The sequence below is a fragment of the Nicotiana tabacum genome, chromosome 7 (assembly GCF_000715075.1).
Source record: "Nicotiana tabacum cultivar K326 chromosome 7, ASM71507v2, whole genome shotgun sequence".
Classification (NCBI taxonomy): Eukaryota; Viridiplantae; Streptophyta; class Magnoliopsida; order Solanales; family Solanaceae; genus Nicotiana; species Nicotiana tabacum.
In genome coordinates, this window is record NC_134086.1 from 65,323,820 (window position 1) to 65,339,202 (window position 15,383).

Consider the following 15,383-nt stretch of genomic DNA (forward strand, 5'->3'; position numbering starts at 1 on the left):
CACTTGTATATATGCAACCACATGCTTAGATAATACAATTACACAATTTATTTTTGAAATATCTTTTCTCCCCCCCCCCCCCCCGGCCCTCTCTCTTTGCTTCCAGGTTCCACCATTAGAGCTTGAGCTCAAATCATCCACCGTTTTTTACCATTTTATGTGGTATCAGAGAAAGGCTCTTTGCTCCTGTGATTTCTCTTCCCAATTCTTTATTCAATCTTGAACTCTGCCCTAAAATCATATGTTATTATTTGCGGTTTTTGCTTGCTTTGATCCGCATTGATTTGCTTTGCTTCTCCTAATTCGATTTCAAGTTCATTTCTTCATTAAATGAATTCTACCATGGCGATTCTCGATCAAAATGACAAATCTGAAGTTGCCTCAAGTGTCTATATTTTTGCTCCTAGCATCAAACCCGGGATCGATCCACACTGTCCCCTTTACATGCACCTGTTAGACAACACTAGTACGATGCTAGTGATAATTTCTTTTACAGTATTGTTTATCGCTCCTAGAGAAGGAGTGTTTTTGTGCATTCTTGGTGAAGAATAGGTTCAGTTTTACCAATGGCAAGAGTAAACGTCTAGAACCAGATTCTCCACTTCTCTGTTAGTGGATGTGTTATGACAACATGGTTACCTCATGGATTTTAAATTCTCTCGCTAAAGACTTTACAGATATCGTAGAGTATGTTAATGAAGTAGTCAAATTGTGGACCGAATTGGAGGATCGCTATGATTAAATCGATGAGACTAAATATATCAAATTCAAAATAAAATCAACAATCTTTCTCAAAGAGTCCTCGATATCACCGGTTACTATACGAAGATGAAGAAATTATTGGAAGACCTAAATAATTTGAGTGACAAGTCCCAGAGTAGTTATCAATGCACTTATGGGACCAAAGAGTCGATGCACAAAGTCGAGCAGGGTAAGCGTTTGATTCAGTTCCTAACGGGCCTAAATAAACTATAAACAATTGTGCAGGGTAGCATCCTTATGATGAATCAAGTTTTTTCCTTACTAATTCAAGAGGAACAACAACGGGAGGTCATACCAAATAATCTACTTGTAATGGAGTTTGCTTCTATGAATGTTAACATACATAGGAACAAAAACTTCAAGACCAATTACTCACCTAACAACTATCCTCTAAACAGCATGCCTCGTCCATACTATGATTATTGAAAACGTCCAGAACATACCAAAGATAGGTGGTTTAAGCTGCATAGATACCGTCAAAACTCCAATTCTAATCCTGGTTCAATTCAGGCAAAAGGACTGTGGTTTACGTGTATAGCGCACCCGCTGAATCCATGTCATTTAAGGATGATGAAATGATTTATCAGGATTGTAATTCCTCTCTCAACCTATCTAAGAAAGAATATGGGTAGCTCGTTAACCTGCTACAATATTTTTACACTGGTGGTGGAGGAGAGAGCATATGCACTTCTAATTTGACTGGTGGAGCTACAAACTTTGTAGGTATTATTCTTTGTTCTGCCTTTATTCTATCGATTGAGTTTGATATACTCTCATGTAAATATTTTACATCAAGTGTTGACCTCTAGATTCTAGACTCAGAAGTGTCTAATCACATGACCTTTAGCAAATTCTTACCATCCCACACTAGAACTTTGTCAAATCCTTTGTTAACTACCTTGCCAAATAGTTATTGACCGAAAGTAACGGAAATTGGGACTATTAACACTTGCACATATTAATTCATTCCCTAACATCAAACTTAAAAGTTTGATTGCTCTCACTGATTCTTCATATCTTCTACAGATGAAGAGGCCTTTGGAGATTAGTAAGATCAAAGATGGACTATACTTTTTCTGCTTAAGATGTTTAAAGGATTCAGTCTCTGCTTCATCCTCCACTATTAGCAGTTCAGTTTTGTTAGTTTCATGTTCTACTTTGCATGTTTTGTCATGACCCAAAATCCAACTAGTCGTGATGACACCTAACCCAACCCGCTAGGTAAGCCCATTTATCAATAATCCAACTCAAGGAAATCTACTGAGAAAATAAATGATGAAATAACTGAACTTTTATATAAAAAAACCAAGGATTGGTAGTACAAATCATGAGCTTCTAAGATTTAGAGTTTACAAAGCTAGTACGAAATAAATTTTTTACATTGTACTAGAATAATAACTATATATATATATATATATATATATATATATATATATATTCTATACATAATTAAGTATTTTTTTAAATATTTAGCTGATGGTTGTAATAATTTTTTATCTGCCAAATCTATAGAATATGAGAGGCAATAATGATTCCAAGTGTCACAATAAAAATTCGATAAGTGTCAAATTTTTGGACAAAATTAGTTAGCTTAGTTAATAATTAGTTTTAAATTATATATATATATTTCAAGATATTCTAAAGGAAGAATACTAAAAACATAAAAAATTCAAATGATAGCGTAAAACTGCATAAACAAATTAAATTTTTCATGTAAGAAAATTTTAGTTAATAAATAGAACTCATAATTTTATAATAAAAATATAAAAACAATATAAAGATACTATTAGGATATTATGCATAATAAAACAATAATATATATATAACACAAATTAATAACTATTAAAAATATTTGTAGTTTTTTTTTATAAAAATTATAAAAGGCTTATCTCTTTATACTTTTGAATTCAAAATCATAATTTTGAAAAAAAATTTCATTGTTAAAATTTTCAGTAAACTGCAAATGAGAAAACCAATCAAATATTACAGTAAAAAAGAATGGACGAAAAGAGGGGGATAAGAAACTTTTATAATATTTATATTTTGATTTAATTAAAAAATAAAAGATAAATAAATAGCACTCAAAATATTATTGATAAATTTAGACCAGTGAAGAATTTTGAACAGTATAACATAAATTTTAAAAAAATAAAAATATTTTTAGAGTAAGAAAATATATATCTATGAATATTAAACTATTAAGCCAATTGACAAGTTAATAAAAAGGAACAAACAAACAATTTATTTGATTACTATATGACTTGTATTCTTTGATTTTTTATAGGTTTTATTATATATCTGCACACGATATTAAATAATAAAATTTATTAAAATAATATATATATTAGATCATAATTTTATAAGATTCGGGTTCTAACATAAAAGCCCTTTTTCGGTTAGTGATCTGAAAATAGCCCGTTGACTGTGAGAACTAATTGGGAAATGAGTTTCAGTACTCATTCGCATTCCTGGCAATAATGTTTGGCTATCATATCTTGATCAAGTGATGACACGGTTAATACAATGACGACAGACGGAAAACGGCACGCTCGCCATTTCTGCAGAAAATATTTTAAGTGGCAGTTGCTTATGGCGTTTAGTCAAAACTCAAAAGTGCCAAAACTTGACAAGCAATCCGTGATGAAAGCGAATTAACCCAATTTGCTATATATGGTTATCTCAGAAGAATATAGTCTATCATTTTCTACTGCTTCAACCTCATGGGGTGAGTGAATTTGCCACATCTCTTGTCAATTTTAGTCCCCTACTATTGTTATAAGTCGTCTCTCACATTTTGCTGCATTCGTTCAGTCGTTACCCTTTTCTTATGTTCTTTGCGATTTCGTTCCAACCGGCGCAGGACTTTAATCAGGAAGATAAATCTGATCATTAAATGCCCAAATAAGCTTATAAGGAATGCTTACATGTTTGTAATCCCATCTTTTATGAATGATCTTTTAGGTCATTGTGTAAAATTCTCTATTAGAAGTTGGAGAGAGATTTAAGTTATATACAGTGACAAAACAACTTTTACACAATCAATACGGTTGACAAAAAAATGAAGGCCGTTATGTAAACTACTTGCTCTATACCTAAACATCACCCTTTGACTTCTCTTGATAGGATATATTTTCAATAATTTATTCACTTGTGGGTTATTACGGGATAAATAAAGTTGGTCATTGTTTGAGAAACGAGAATGCATAATAATATAAGTTTGAATTGATAAGAAAGCCAGTTAGTAGAAGGTGGTACTTGAAAAGTAAGGCATGATCATTTTCTTGAATTATGTTAGTAGACGTTGACTTTTATGCTGTCTCGTTACCTTCATAAATTGAAATTTATAGGATGCACCAGTAAATTTGTCCTAAAAGCAGTAGAATAGTGAAAAAGGTTGTATATGCTAATTCCACAAGAAATAGCGCATGTTTTCAGAAGATGATCTATTCCACCAGTTAAAAAGACCGGACATTTTTGTGCTAAGACGTGTAATGTGCATGAATCTTGTGTTAACAGATATGCCTCTATTTATAGAATTTGAAGGAATGCGAAAATCTCTATTGATCCATCCCATATGGGTTTGGCATTCATCTCTTTGATGTGTTTCTTCCCTTTTTTCTCAGTGTTGCTATTTAGCAATGTGCTTTTAGCTACAGTACATACATAGGATCATGGTCCAAAAACAATAAAGCATGTTATAGTTATAGAAGAATAAAAAATACTATTGTAACGTGTTTTACATAAACAAGGATTCTTGGGCTCCTAGTCATGTAGCTGTTGAATTCCACCTCTTTACATTTGAGCAGAGATTACAAGGTGGGGAAATAATGAGGGGATTTGCTCATTGATTTTATTGCAAAAACACACACTAACAATATTGGAATTTGGCTAAACAAATATTGACATAAAAAATAGATATTCACACATCTGTTGCCATTCCTGCTTAAGTTGCGGATGATTTCTGCAGGTTGACGAGGGCTGCAAAAGCTATATATCAGCTATTCGTGCTGTAGAACCTCAAATTGAGACACTATTGGGAATTCCTTTTCCAGTAAGTCCGCTTTCACTGTTGTCACCTGAGGCATTGGGGTATAGCAACATATATGGCACCTTCACTGGTCCGTTGCGATTCATCCATCTGCTGTCATTGTTCCTTTCCACTATTCTGTTCTCCACTTCGACTAATCTGTCATGGAATCTTTGAAATGCCTGTCGCGGTTGAATATCTGAGGTCCACTCTGGAGTATCTCTCTGTCCCAGATATATCTCATCTGAAGAATGTCGTGACAATATTTCAATTAAAGAAACACCTAGCAGAGTTTGGAACTGGGCTGTGATTGTCTTCAGGAAGGCAAGGTCAGGGTTTGACTCAAGCTCAGCATATTCAGGGGTGCCCGGCTCAGGCATGAATCGGCGGCTTACAGTTGGGCGATTTGGGAGGTAACCAGCATAAGGATACTGCCCGAAGTTGACAGCTGCGTGAAGAGCAGAAGCCACCCATATGATAATTGTGCATGCTTCGGCGAGTTCAGCTCGGGTCTGCATCTGAGGCCACCATGGTTCATCTTTCAAGTCACCATGACCTTCATTGCGAACTTCTGTCCACCATGACTGGAGCTCAGTATCATCTCGGATCATGTCGTCTGTTGGGTAATAGAATGAACAGTACTCGTTTACCCAGGCTTCAATTGCTGACCAGATCTCAAGCCCATCTACAGCAAAAGGATAATCCTCTATTAGAAGACTAAGGCCATAGGGCTGGCTTGAGTCTGGCACTGCTACTCCTCTGCGATAAAGAAAGTGGGAGTGTTAGATTCTGGTCAACACTGATACTGAGATAGAGCTTTTAACATCAAGTTTTGGACATACCTCTTAAGCAGATCAGCAGGGAGTCCTTGCTCGGTGAACACCCAGTTCTTATAGACAATAGAAGACATCTCCATGGCATATTTCCCCGGAAAAACTGTCAGCTCAAGTACTCCACCTGCATTAATGAGTATCTGCCGAGCCAAAGCATTAATATACATGGTATCGCGGAAATGAGGTTGTAAAAGCTTGAATACTGGATGAAGTACGCTCAAACGTCTATTTGTAGCAATCACAAATGGCTCTATTACTGCATGAGTATTTAACCTGCAATCCGAGGTGAAGTTAGTAAACTAGACTTTTAAAAATGCTGCCAAAAATTGTCATCCTTCCATCTACTTTGCTAAGAAGCAGCTTACCAATGACTGATGAGCTGATGATAGCCAGAGTCATTTACGGCGGCATAAGCTTTGGCCAGCTGCCAGACAGAGCCTTCAACACCTTCGTCCGCTGGTGTAAATACAAGGCTGGTGGCACCATGTTTATCTCCTTGTGGATGAGGTAAGCTCAACTCAATTGCAAGTGGCCTCAATGTTCCATTATCTTGAAGAAAAAGGAGAGTCCGACTGGCATAACGTCTTTGTATTTGTTGTATTAATCCGTCTGAGATAAGGCATCAACGCATCATGATGGTCCAAAATGAATAGCTTATTATACTCAATTGCCTGCAACCACAAGTACAGAAGGCACGTTTTAATCTTTACCATATTCTTAGACAAAAATCCAGTTTTTCCAGGAAATAAAGCAAGCCTTTGTTTAGTTTTTTGCTTGTTTTTCATCGGTATGTTAAAGTACAAGAACAGGTCAGGAATTTACTTCATCTACAGTTAGTTCATCCATGTTTTTCTCTATGTCCTCCCTTGTGATTGAACTTGTCTGATTACCATATACTATAGGATCCAACTTGCTAGCTGGGGGAAACTCCTGAAAAGAATTTAATGGATTAGAAATATGAATGAAAGAAAAGATCATTAAACCAACTAGCGCTTTGAATATTGTTTGATACCTGAAGACGTCGAATGATAACAGGGTTGACTCCAGCTAACATTTCCCGTCCAAACTCTTCATCTGTCCTCCAGGCAGACCTATCCACTGCAGTAATTTTAAACGAAGCTCTATCAGTGTTCACATTGTGACGCAATGTCTTTCACCTCGGGAAGTATCTGCTATCTAAATAGTTGGAAGAGCCCTTAGGTACCTTTGATTACATCAGGCATCGGAAATTTGAGAAATGGTTCACCATCGGAGCGGACTAGTTCTTTGAGCATCTCCCATGGGATGCATTGCCTGAGTTTGTTTAAATGATGGTCAGGCAGCTTAATCCCGCCTTCATAGAGCTTGAGTACGTCTTCAAAGCTATCAAACTCGTTGAAGGTTTTGTCAAATAAAGCAACAATCTCAGGAATGAGGACCTGACCCAGAGATTTAACAGCATATGCAAGGAAATCCGAAAGCTTCACATGAGTGAAACGTTCGTCCCGTGGAACATATATGTTCAAACCTAAAGGTGGCAACCGGCTCTCTGAGTTAGGATCTGCCAAGACAACATGGAACATCAGCTGCTTATTATCCATAGTACTTAATTAGTTTTTAATTCACTTTATTCTATTAAGTTTCTACAACAATGTAAATCATATCATTTTAATGTTACGTCTTTGATTTATTTGTGATCTACCTGTTTTAGTTGGTCGACGGCTTGTCCTGCCTCTACGAGGATATGGGTATTCCTTCGACCCACCAAGCACAGGACGAGCAGATTCTGGCCCCTTATCTGGAAATCCTAGATCATTGTAGAATGCATAATCATACACTCTGTCCCACTCCTTGAGCATGCCTGAACCGCTTCCACGAAGATTAAGAAGCTCCTCTTCCCTGTATGGTCGGAGGGGTTCCGGTGTGTTGCTTGGCAGGTATGTCTGGAAAACCAGCAATTTTGATTTCAGCATATCGTATCATATTTTGAACTTATCAACTCTATACAACTGTTTAGTTATCATAACTAGAAAAAGTACGAGTATCAGGAAGTCAATATGTAGCTATCCTATCAAGGTTGCCATGGTTGTTCACTTATCCTAATCTAGTTTGAGAAAGAATTTTCATAGCTTTTGTCTATTTAGAACAAGAATGAACTTTTTAGGCTCTCAAAGAGGATCCAAAGAGAATGCCCTAAAAAGTTTTACATGCATAAAAATTCACGAAGCTTCATCAGTATGTGTCTGGTTATTGCTCTAGTTTGCCTCGCCAGCTTACTTTTCTTACTTAACTCACACTAGTATTGTTAATCTAATGTTAGAGATACCTTGTTTGAAAAAAATACTCGGTTGTATTTGTAGCGATGTGCTGGATACACCCATGAATTACACACAAAATGAAGTTGACCATGTCCAGGAACATCTTCTAAAATGACTGTCCTGAGGTAAAACTGGCTGTGGTGATAGTTTTTGATTATGAAAGCTCCAGGAACTCCCATGGACTCATCCCAGTCAAATGTCACATTAAACGTAGCATCTCCTGCTGATATTGAAGTCAAGGTGGACATCCATTTCTCCAAGAATGCTGGTTTTCCCAACTTCCCTTTACATCCATTTCCTACAAATGTCAAACACAGAAGTATGCTTAAAGGTGTCTGTATTAAACTTACAAACTACAATACTTTTTTTCTTTTAGCTACCAAATTGAATATTAACTTGAGTTTAACTCTTTTTTTATCTATTCAAACAGAAGAAAACATCGGAACCAGTGGAAGTTCCCTTTTCTAGCCTTTTCATGGATAGGAAATTGTGTTTTGATGAATTTTGATGCTTTGATTATCATACGAAGGGGCTGCATAGAAAGATTCAATTAACAAGAGGAAGAAAATAGAACTTTTTGGGTGGTTTTGCTACTGGTTAAATATTAATTAATTAACTAATTGAAGTTACATATCCCTCTAATTACTTAAGTATTGAGATGAGTATGGTATCAGAGCATCCTAAGGAAAAAACTCACACGTGAGAAATGTGTGTTGTAGGCATAAAGGAATAAATTAAAGTGCACCCTCTCGAGTTGTTTTTTAAAGTTTTAGATGAAGTGGTTACACAGTTCAACAACTACTAAAGTGGAAGGAAATATCAGGAAACAACAGGTCAAGCCCTCCCAGGATCAACTTAACTTGAATCATCAATATTTTTGCTATTTAAAGCACATGAAAAGTCCAAAGCTCTCTCTATATTCTGCTGCTTGGTTTCATAATTGAAAAGGGACACTGAGGTTTGCTTAAAGAATAATTTGTGTTTAGTTATTAATTAGCTTCCATGTTCTTATATCAGAACCATGGCTAAACCTCTCGTTGACAGAAAACTAGAGCACAAGTAAAAGGAGATACCAGGTTCTGCATGGTCAGCACTGATGAGCTGCAAAGAGACACCTTTGCCAAAGACTTCATGAACTCTATCAAGGAAAGAAGCACCAACATCCTTCAAGTCCAAGACATTCTTTTTCATCAATACAACTGTCCCTCTGACCTTCTTCCCATTAGTATGATTATTATCTTCTATTGTAGGGTCATGGTTCTTGCCACAAACCACTTGAAGTAATTTGTCCAGCATCTCTGCAGAACATGGTGGAAAGATCCCCATTGAGCAAAATTAGAAAGCAAGAAACAGAAATTCTCTTTGAGTTAAAATGAAGGGATAAAGATGAGTATTTATAGAAGGAAAGGTATCACCTTACCTCCAATTGGAGCTACTGTAGCAATGGTAGACTTGGCAATATGTATGTTCACAACTTCTTGACCAAGAATCTACTAGTATTCTTCTACGACCAACTTGTACTCTTCTTATACTAATCATACATGAAAATATATATTGGGGGTATAAGAAAGTTTCAATCTTTCATAAAAGAAAAAGTTTAAAGAACTTATTCCATCTTGGCAAATCCCATCTGGCATTTTGATTTAAAATATTATCATGTTGTTCTCATAAATAATATTGGCATACCTTGCATTTACTATAAGCTTACTGCAGCCCATGTATTTTCATTAATTGCTTTCACATCTTCTATATTCTTGGTCTTCTCCTTGTTTCACACATACTGATTCACTCACTGAAAGTGACAATCAGTAGAGAGATGGAATAGGGTTATAAATAAAAGTGAGAACAGTTGTACCATTAGAGATGTTTAAAAGGAATAATGGGCTCACCTTTTTTAATTTTTTTGTGCAAAGCATCTTCCAGGAGGAACACATGTAAAGAAAAGTAAAAGGGCACTGGGGTTCCTCCCCCCTCCTCCCACCCCCACCCCCACCCCCGTCAAACCACCCCACTACCTCTCTACTCCAATGCCTCAGAAAGGGTCACAACTCACAGGTTAGGTAGTTAAGGAAGTGAACATATCCCTTCTAGTGGGCCCCTTTGTTTGGGATGGTGAATAGGGGGTAGGGGGTGGGGTACGTGATAAAGCAGAAATTATACTACTACTAACCACTAGAATGTGAGAACATATTGCTGTCAACATAGGGAATGTTATCTATCCAGGAAATTTCTTACAGATAAAAAAGAAAATGATGTTGACCTTGACCAGAAGAAAAATGGGATTCTTGTTTTACCGGCGAAGTAAAAGAGTTTCCCGCGGAGGAGGACTAAGGAATATTTCTTCAATTGAAGTCAAAAGACAAAATAAAACAAAAACGTACACGTGGTCATGGTTCATTGGAAGATCTGGAATATTCTTTTGGAGTATTAAACTACTGCAATTCAGTTAATTTTCCTTTTATAGGTTGAGGTGGAAAGTCGGAGTGTAAATGGATATTTAAAAACCGACTAAACCGATCGAATCGTATCGTACCGAATTGATTTTTAGATTTTTTAAAATAAAATAGTAGGTTTTTATCTAAATTTATAACCGTACCGATAATTAGGGTAGGTTTTTTATTTTATGAAAATAAATCGAAAAAATACCGAACCGTACTGAGTAAATTTAAAATGTGAAAAATATATTTATATAATAAGTTTAAAAATAATAAAACACTGAATTTTTTCTTGGGCCTTGAAATTATGAAATAATTATAAACCAACAAGTAATTAAACTCAAAATCCTAATTCCCAAACTTATTATGCTACTCCTATTAAAACTAAATTATTTCCAGCATATTCACTAGCAAGACACAAGGTATTGTAGCGATTATGAGCAGCAAACTACAACGTATTGAATATGTTACATTTCGTATGATTTAGATTTTTCTTTTTGAATATTTAATCTTCTATAAACTTTATTCTTCAGAGCTAGCTTGGTTAATATCTTTCTACTCGTGTAATTTATATTTTTATTGTATTTGATTAGTTTCTTTTACATAGTTGTAGAATAGTTGATAGATCTATACACTAGCCATCTTTCATGTTTTCTTAATTTGTCTTTTAAATTGTAAAAAGGTCTAAAGAGCTTTGCTAAATCCTATAAAAGTACGTATGTTATGGCATTCTACTAGTGACTTTTACATGACATTCAAAAAAATTACTGAATATTAACCGAACTGTACTGATACCGAAGAGAAACCGACATGATTGAGACGGTTTCGAAAACTTTAATTTTAATTATACATAATAGAATAACCAAAAAATTAGTATGGTACAAATTTTTATAAAATAACCGACCGAACCGAACCGAACCATTGACACCCCTATTGGAAAGTGTTGAAAGACATCATTAGTTAGGAGTATACTTCATTATGAGGATTGCCTTCATAAGTCGTATTTCCCTTATGTATAGTTTGATAGCTCAAATTCTTTCCAAATTTCATAGGCCATTGTGTATATAAGGTAGAGCTGTTTCTTCTTCAAAGAGATAATTATGAAGAGGCATAAACCTCGCCCTTTCCCCAACGTCCAAATTCTAAATATCTTTGACTAGTTGAGGCAGCTAAACTGAATTATGTTTCCAAATATTTGGACTTCAAGTGGTTTTGTAGGGGAGATTTGGAGTAACAGTAAAGTTGTCTTTGTTCAAGCCGTGGAAGCAGTCATTAATGCTTGCATTAGGGTAGGCTATCCACGTCATACCCTTAGGGTGCGGCTCTTTCCTCGACCCGTGAATGCGTAATACTTTGTACACTGGGGGGCCTGAGTGATTTTGTTCAACAACATGTGGGCAAGTTGAAGCTTTGATTTTCTTACACTTCCTCTATCCGAAAAATTGCGACTGTAACCGAAAATGGAAGTAACATTAATTCTGTTTACCTTGAAAAATGTGAGTAACAATTAAAGATAATTTGTGGTTTTAAAGACATATGATTTATTCTAATACCAGTAAATGTACAAGTAATATTAAGTTTAAGTAAGAAGAATTAAAGAACCAAACCAGTATTGTTAGAGCAATAAGGACCTCGAGCTCAATTTTCTTGGGGACCTCGAGGTGAGCTAAGAGCAATGAAATATGAACAATAAGGTAAAATCAGTAAAGCTGAAGAACAATTGTTGAGCACGGTAAACAAGAAAAGCAGAATAGAATATTCTATTGTAGTGAATAATGTGTGATGATCCTTACAAAATGATTGGGGTCCCCGTTATATATGAGGAGAAAAACCCAATATAGTACACCCCTAATTGTTGCAAAGAATTCTATTGGTACATGTGTACAATAACCTAGTATGGACCTGTACCATTTCGTACAAATCTTATCCTTTAATTTATGCCCTGACCCACATGTCCTTGAGAAATTCCCGCTTTTTCTTGAGTGTTCGAGATTGTATTTCTCTCGATGTAGGTCGTGCCAGGCCTTCGATCAGCTTCTTCGAGGTGTGTGTCCTTTAGTCGGGTCCGACTCCTACTTCGAGTCGCCCGGATTCGAACTCATAGCCTAATTTATGACATCAAAATCGGGCTCCTTGATTTTGAATGTATACAGATAGTCCCTGTATTTCATAGAATAAGATGATAAGAAACGACTTGAACCTCGATCTTCCCGAGCCTCTCGGGATGATGTCATGCTCTTGACATAGGCGCTTGAAGTGATCGGAAATGTCATTTCAGCATGCTTCCCCAAAAACATCAAATACGTTTCAACTTTTGTCGGCCACTTGCACCGTCGGTTCCGTCGTCGACTTTCTATAAATACGGGGGTATTTGGCTGAACAAAAACTACACTTGTTCCTTCTTCATCTACTTTTAGCCTTTTCCCTACTTTATCTCTTCCTCTAATCACCTATTTCTATGGTTCAAGTCTGTTACCACAAGATCTCATGGCAGCAGCTTTACCAGTTATGCCAAAGCTTCCCTTTTCAAAGTTTTGGCTCGAGACAACAAGAGAAGGGCACCGAATCCTTCCCGTATAAGAAGATATGCGAACTTTACACTACTGCTCATCTCTATTAACTTCAACCTGGTGTGACGCTTCATTCCTTTTACTTTACATGGAATAAGGTGGCACTATTATCTACTAACGTTTGAATCCCACACCGAAACAGAGTTCCGAGGATGAACACTCTTGGATTGTTGCTCGTGTATCTTGCAACCCCTTTTGGTTTTTTCTTTTTGCTTGTTCTTTCTTAATATATTATGGCCCAAAATTTCAACGGAATGCTCAATCTCGGCTACTGGGGATATAATTACAATTACCGAGGTCCTTTTGCCAAATGTTTCTAAATATCGGAAATGGTGCCCCCGAGAAGAGGATTTCAGGAGACACTGCTCTCGAGGTCGTGGCCTTAAAATATTAGGATCTTTGGCTTTTATTTTTTGCTTCTCTGTCCCTGTGTAAGTATCCTTCGTGGGTGCCATAGTTATACTTTGTAATCATTTCTGGGAAGTATAAAAGGATCCTTTTGTATCCCTTTCGGCCCATGCTGAATTTTATTCTATCTTTATTCGTAAAAGACTCGATTTTATGATTTTAATGACCCGCCCAAATATCGAGCTTAGGACATAACAAACCCTTAGGTTTTTAATTGATCAATACAATAAACCTCGAGGTTTTTGTTAATCCTCGAGCTGAGCTTAAATGTGAACTCTAAACGTTGGGATTCTCGAGCCCGAGTTAGGTGAGAGCAAGATCTTGAGATGAAGTAAATCCTTAGATTTCCTTGCAGTCCCCGGGTGGGAAACTTCTCCACCTCGGGTAGCCCTTAGGCTTTTACAATCGATCGAGCATTTGCTCGATCTTGTAACAAGGATAGCCCTTAGGCCTTTTCACAGTCTTCTAGTGAGTAATTCCTCAAACTCGGATAGCCCTTGGGCTTAGTAATCGAGTGGATACCCTGATCAAACTTGACTTGTAGGTTGCCCTTTATGATTTTTGACGAATTAATCCTTGATGCCATGATCCTGACGCCAATATCGTAACATCAATGGTTGAAGCAACTGAAAAGTTGCTTTTTGTGCAATTCCCAGAATCATTAATTGGAGGCGGCTGACGGTCAGCCTTTTGGCTTCCTCAGCACGCTTAAAAGGCCCCTATAAATAGACAGATTTCACAACCTTACAAACTTTATTCTCATATTGTTCTCATAGTCTCATTAGCCTTTTTCAATTTCCCTTAACTCTCCCTTCTCTCTACTATCAACGTTTTTCATTTTTTTGGAGCTTCCGCATTACGATGGCTAAAAGCTCTAAACCGATTTCCCAGAAAGAAAAAGCTTCTTCGTCTTCTCGATCGACCAAGAGAAAAACGGTAGTGCCTCCTCGTATTGAGGAGTGCATCCCCCCATAGTGTGAAATAACATCCGATTTCAAAATTGAGAAACGTGTATCGACACCAGGCTGATGCGAGCCCATGTATCGATATGTTTGTTTGGCGACCAAGGCCGAGCTCAGGCAGGTAAAGGAGGATTGCAAGTGGGATAACAAAGAAATAGTGATTCCATCCTCCGGAGAGGACATCACTACGTATAAAGCGGGATACTTGAGCATATATACCTACCCTTTTACATTTGGTCCTGCAATTCCGGCTCAGGGTCCCATAGATCCAGTTATTCTTGACTTTTGCCAATGATACTGAGTGACGCTCGGCCAGATCTACCCCTCCTTCTAGCGAATTGTCTACTTAATCTGGTTCTTTCTGTTAGCCAAATCGTCTTATCAGGATGTACAATCCCTGACTTTATCGTGGTGGTTTGATAAAATTGCAACGCTGATCCTTACTCTCTTCTCTAGTATCGATAAGGACAAAGACTGTGGGTGGATGAGCTGGTTTGTCCGAGTCAGGACGTCCGATCTGATTCCTGCTGATTGGATGTCGTTCCCCGAGGAGTGGAACATGAAACGTGAGAATGCAACATGTTTATACCTTGCTTTCTTTTATTTTCCCCGGCTTTATATTTTTCATTGGTCTAACCCCTTCACGATGATGTAGCCGCTGCTTGGTTTCCTGGTGGGATCTCGGACCTTGAGGGCTGGGTCCAAAAGTTGGCCTCCGCCTCCTCTTACTCGGAGCGTTACTGGCGAGATCTGGCCAATGGTCGATGGGAGGCCAAAAACCATGGTGAGTTCTCTTGCTTGTTTTCTTGTGCTTCTATTATGGGGGGTACTTACCTCATGTTTACCTCGAAAATGGTAACAACAATTAGATTTGATTTTGTGGTTCTAAAAATACGTGATTTATTTTTATGCTAGTTGTTAGGCAGTAGATGCTAAGTGTGAGACTAGAAAATAAGATAAGAACTTGAAAATAGAACGCTATGCAAACCGAGTGGTCGAGGATCGGGGCCTCGAGCTGGCCTATACTGGGCCTCGGGGTTAAGCTAATGAGCTCGACTAGAGATGGCCGATGAAGGACTAACAGTTCTA

The 15,383-nt window shown here is 37.1% G+C and overlaps 1 protein-coding gene across 1 annotated transcript; it reads right to left on the reverse strand.

Moving 5' to 3' along the window:
• Positions 1 to 4,434: 4,434 nt before the first annotated feature.
• On the reverse strand, positions 4,435 to 9,326 carry LOC107770253 (putative linoleate 9S-lipoxygenase 5). The gene is given in 10 exon segments (XM_016589575.2): positions 4,435 to 5,548; positions 5,632 to 5,895; positions 5,988 to 6,205; positions 6,207 to 6,293; positions 6,445 to 6,552; positions 6,635 to 6,720; positions 6,827 to 7,162; positions 7,304 to 7,544; positions 7,928 to 8,217; positions 8,993 to 9,326. Coding segments are annotated over 10 exon segments (2,652 nt in total). The 5' UTR covers positions 9,246 to 9,326; the 3' UTR covers positions 4,435 to 4,779.
• Between the last annotated feature and the right edge of the window lie 6,057 nt (positions 9,327 to 15,383).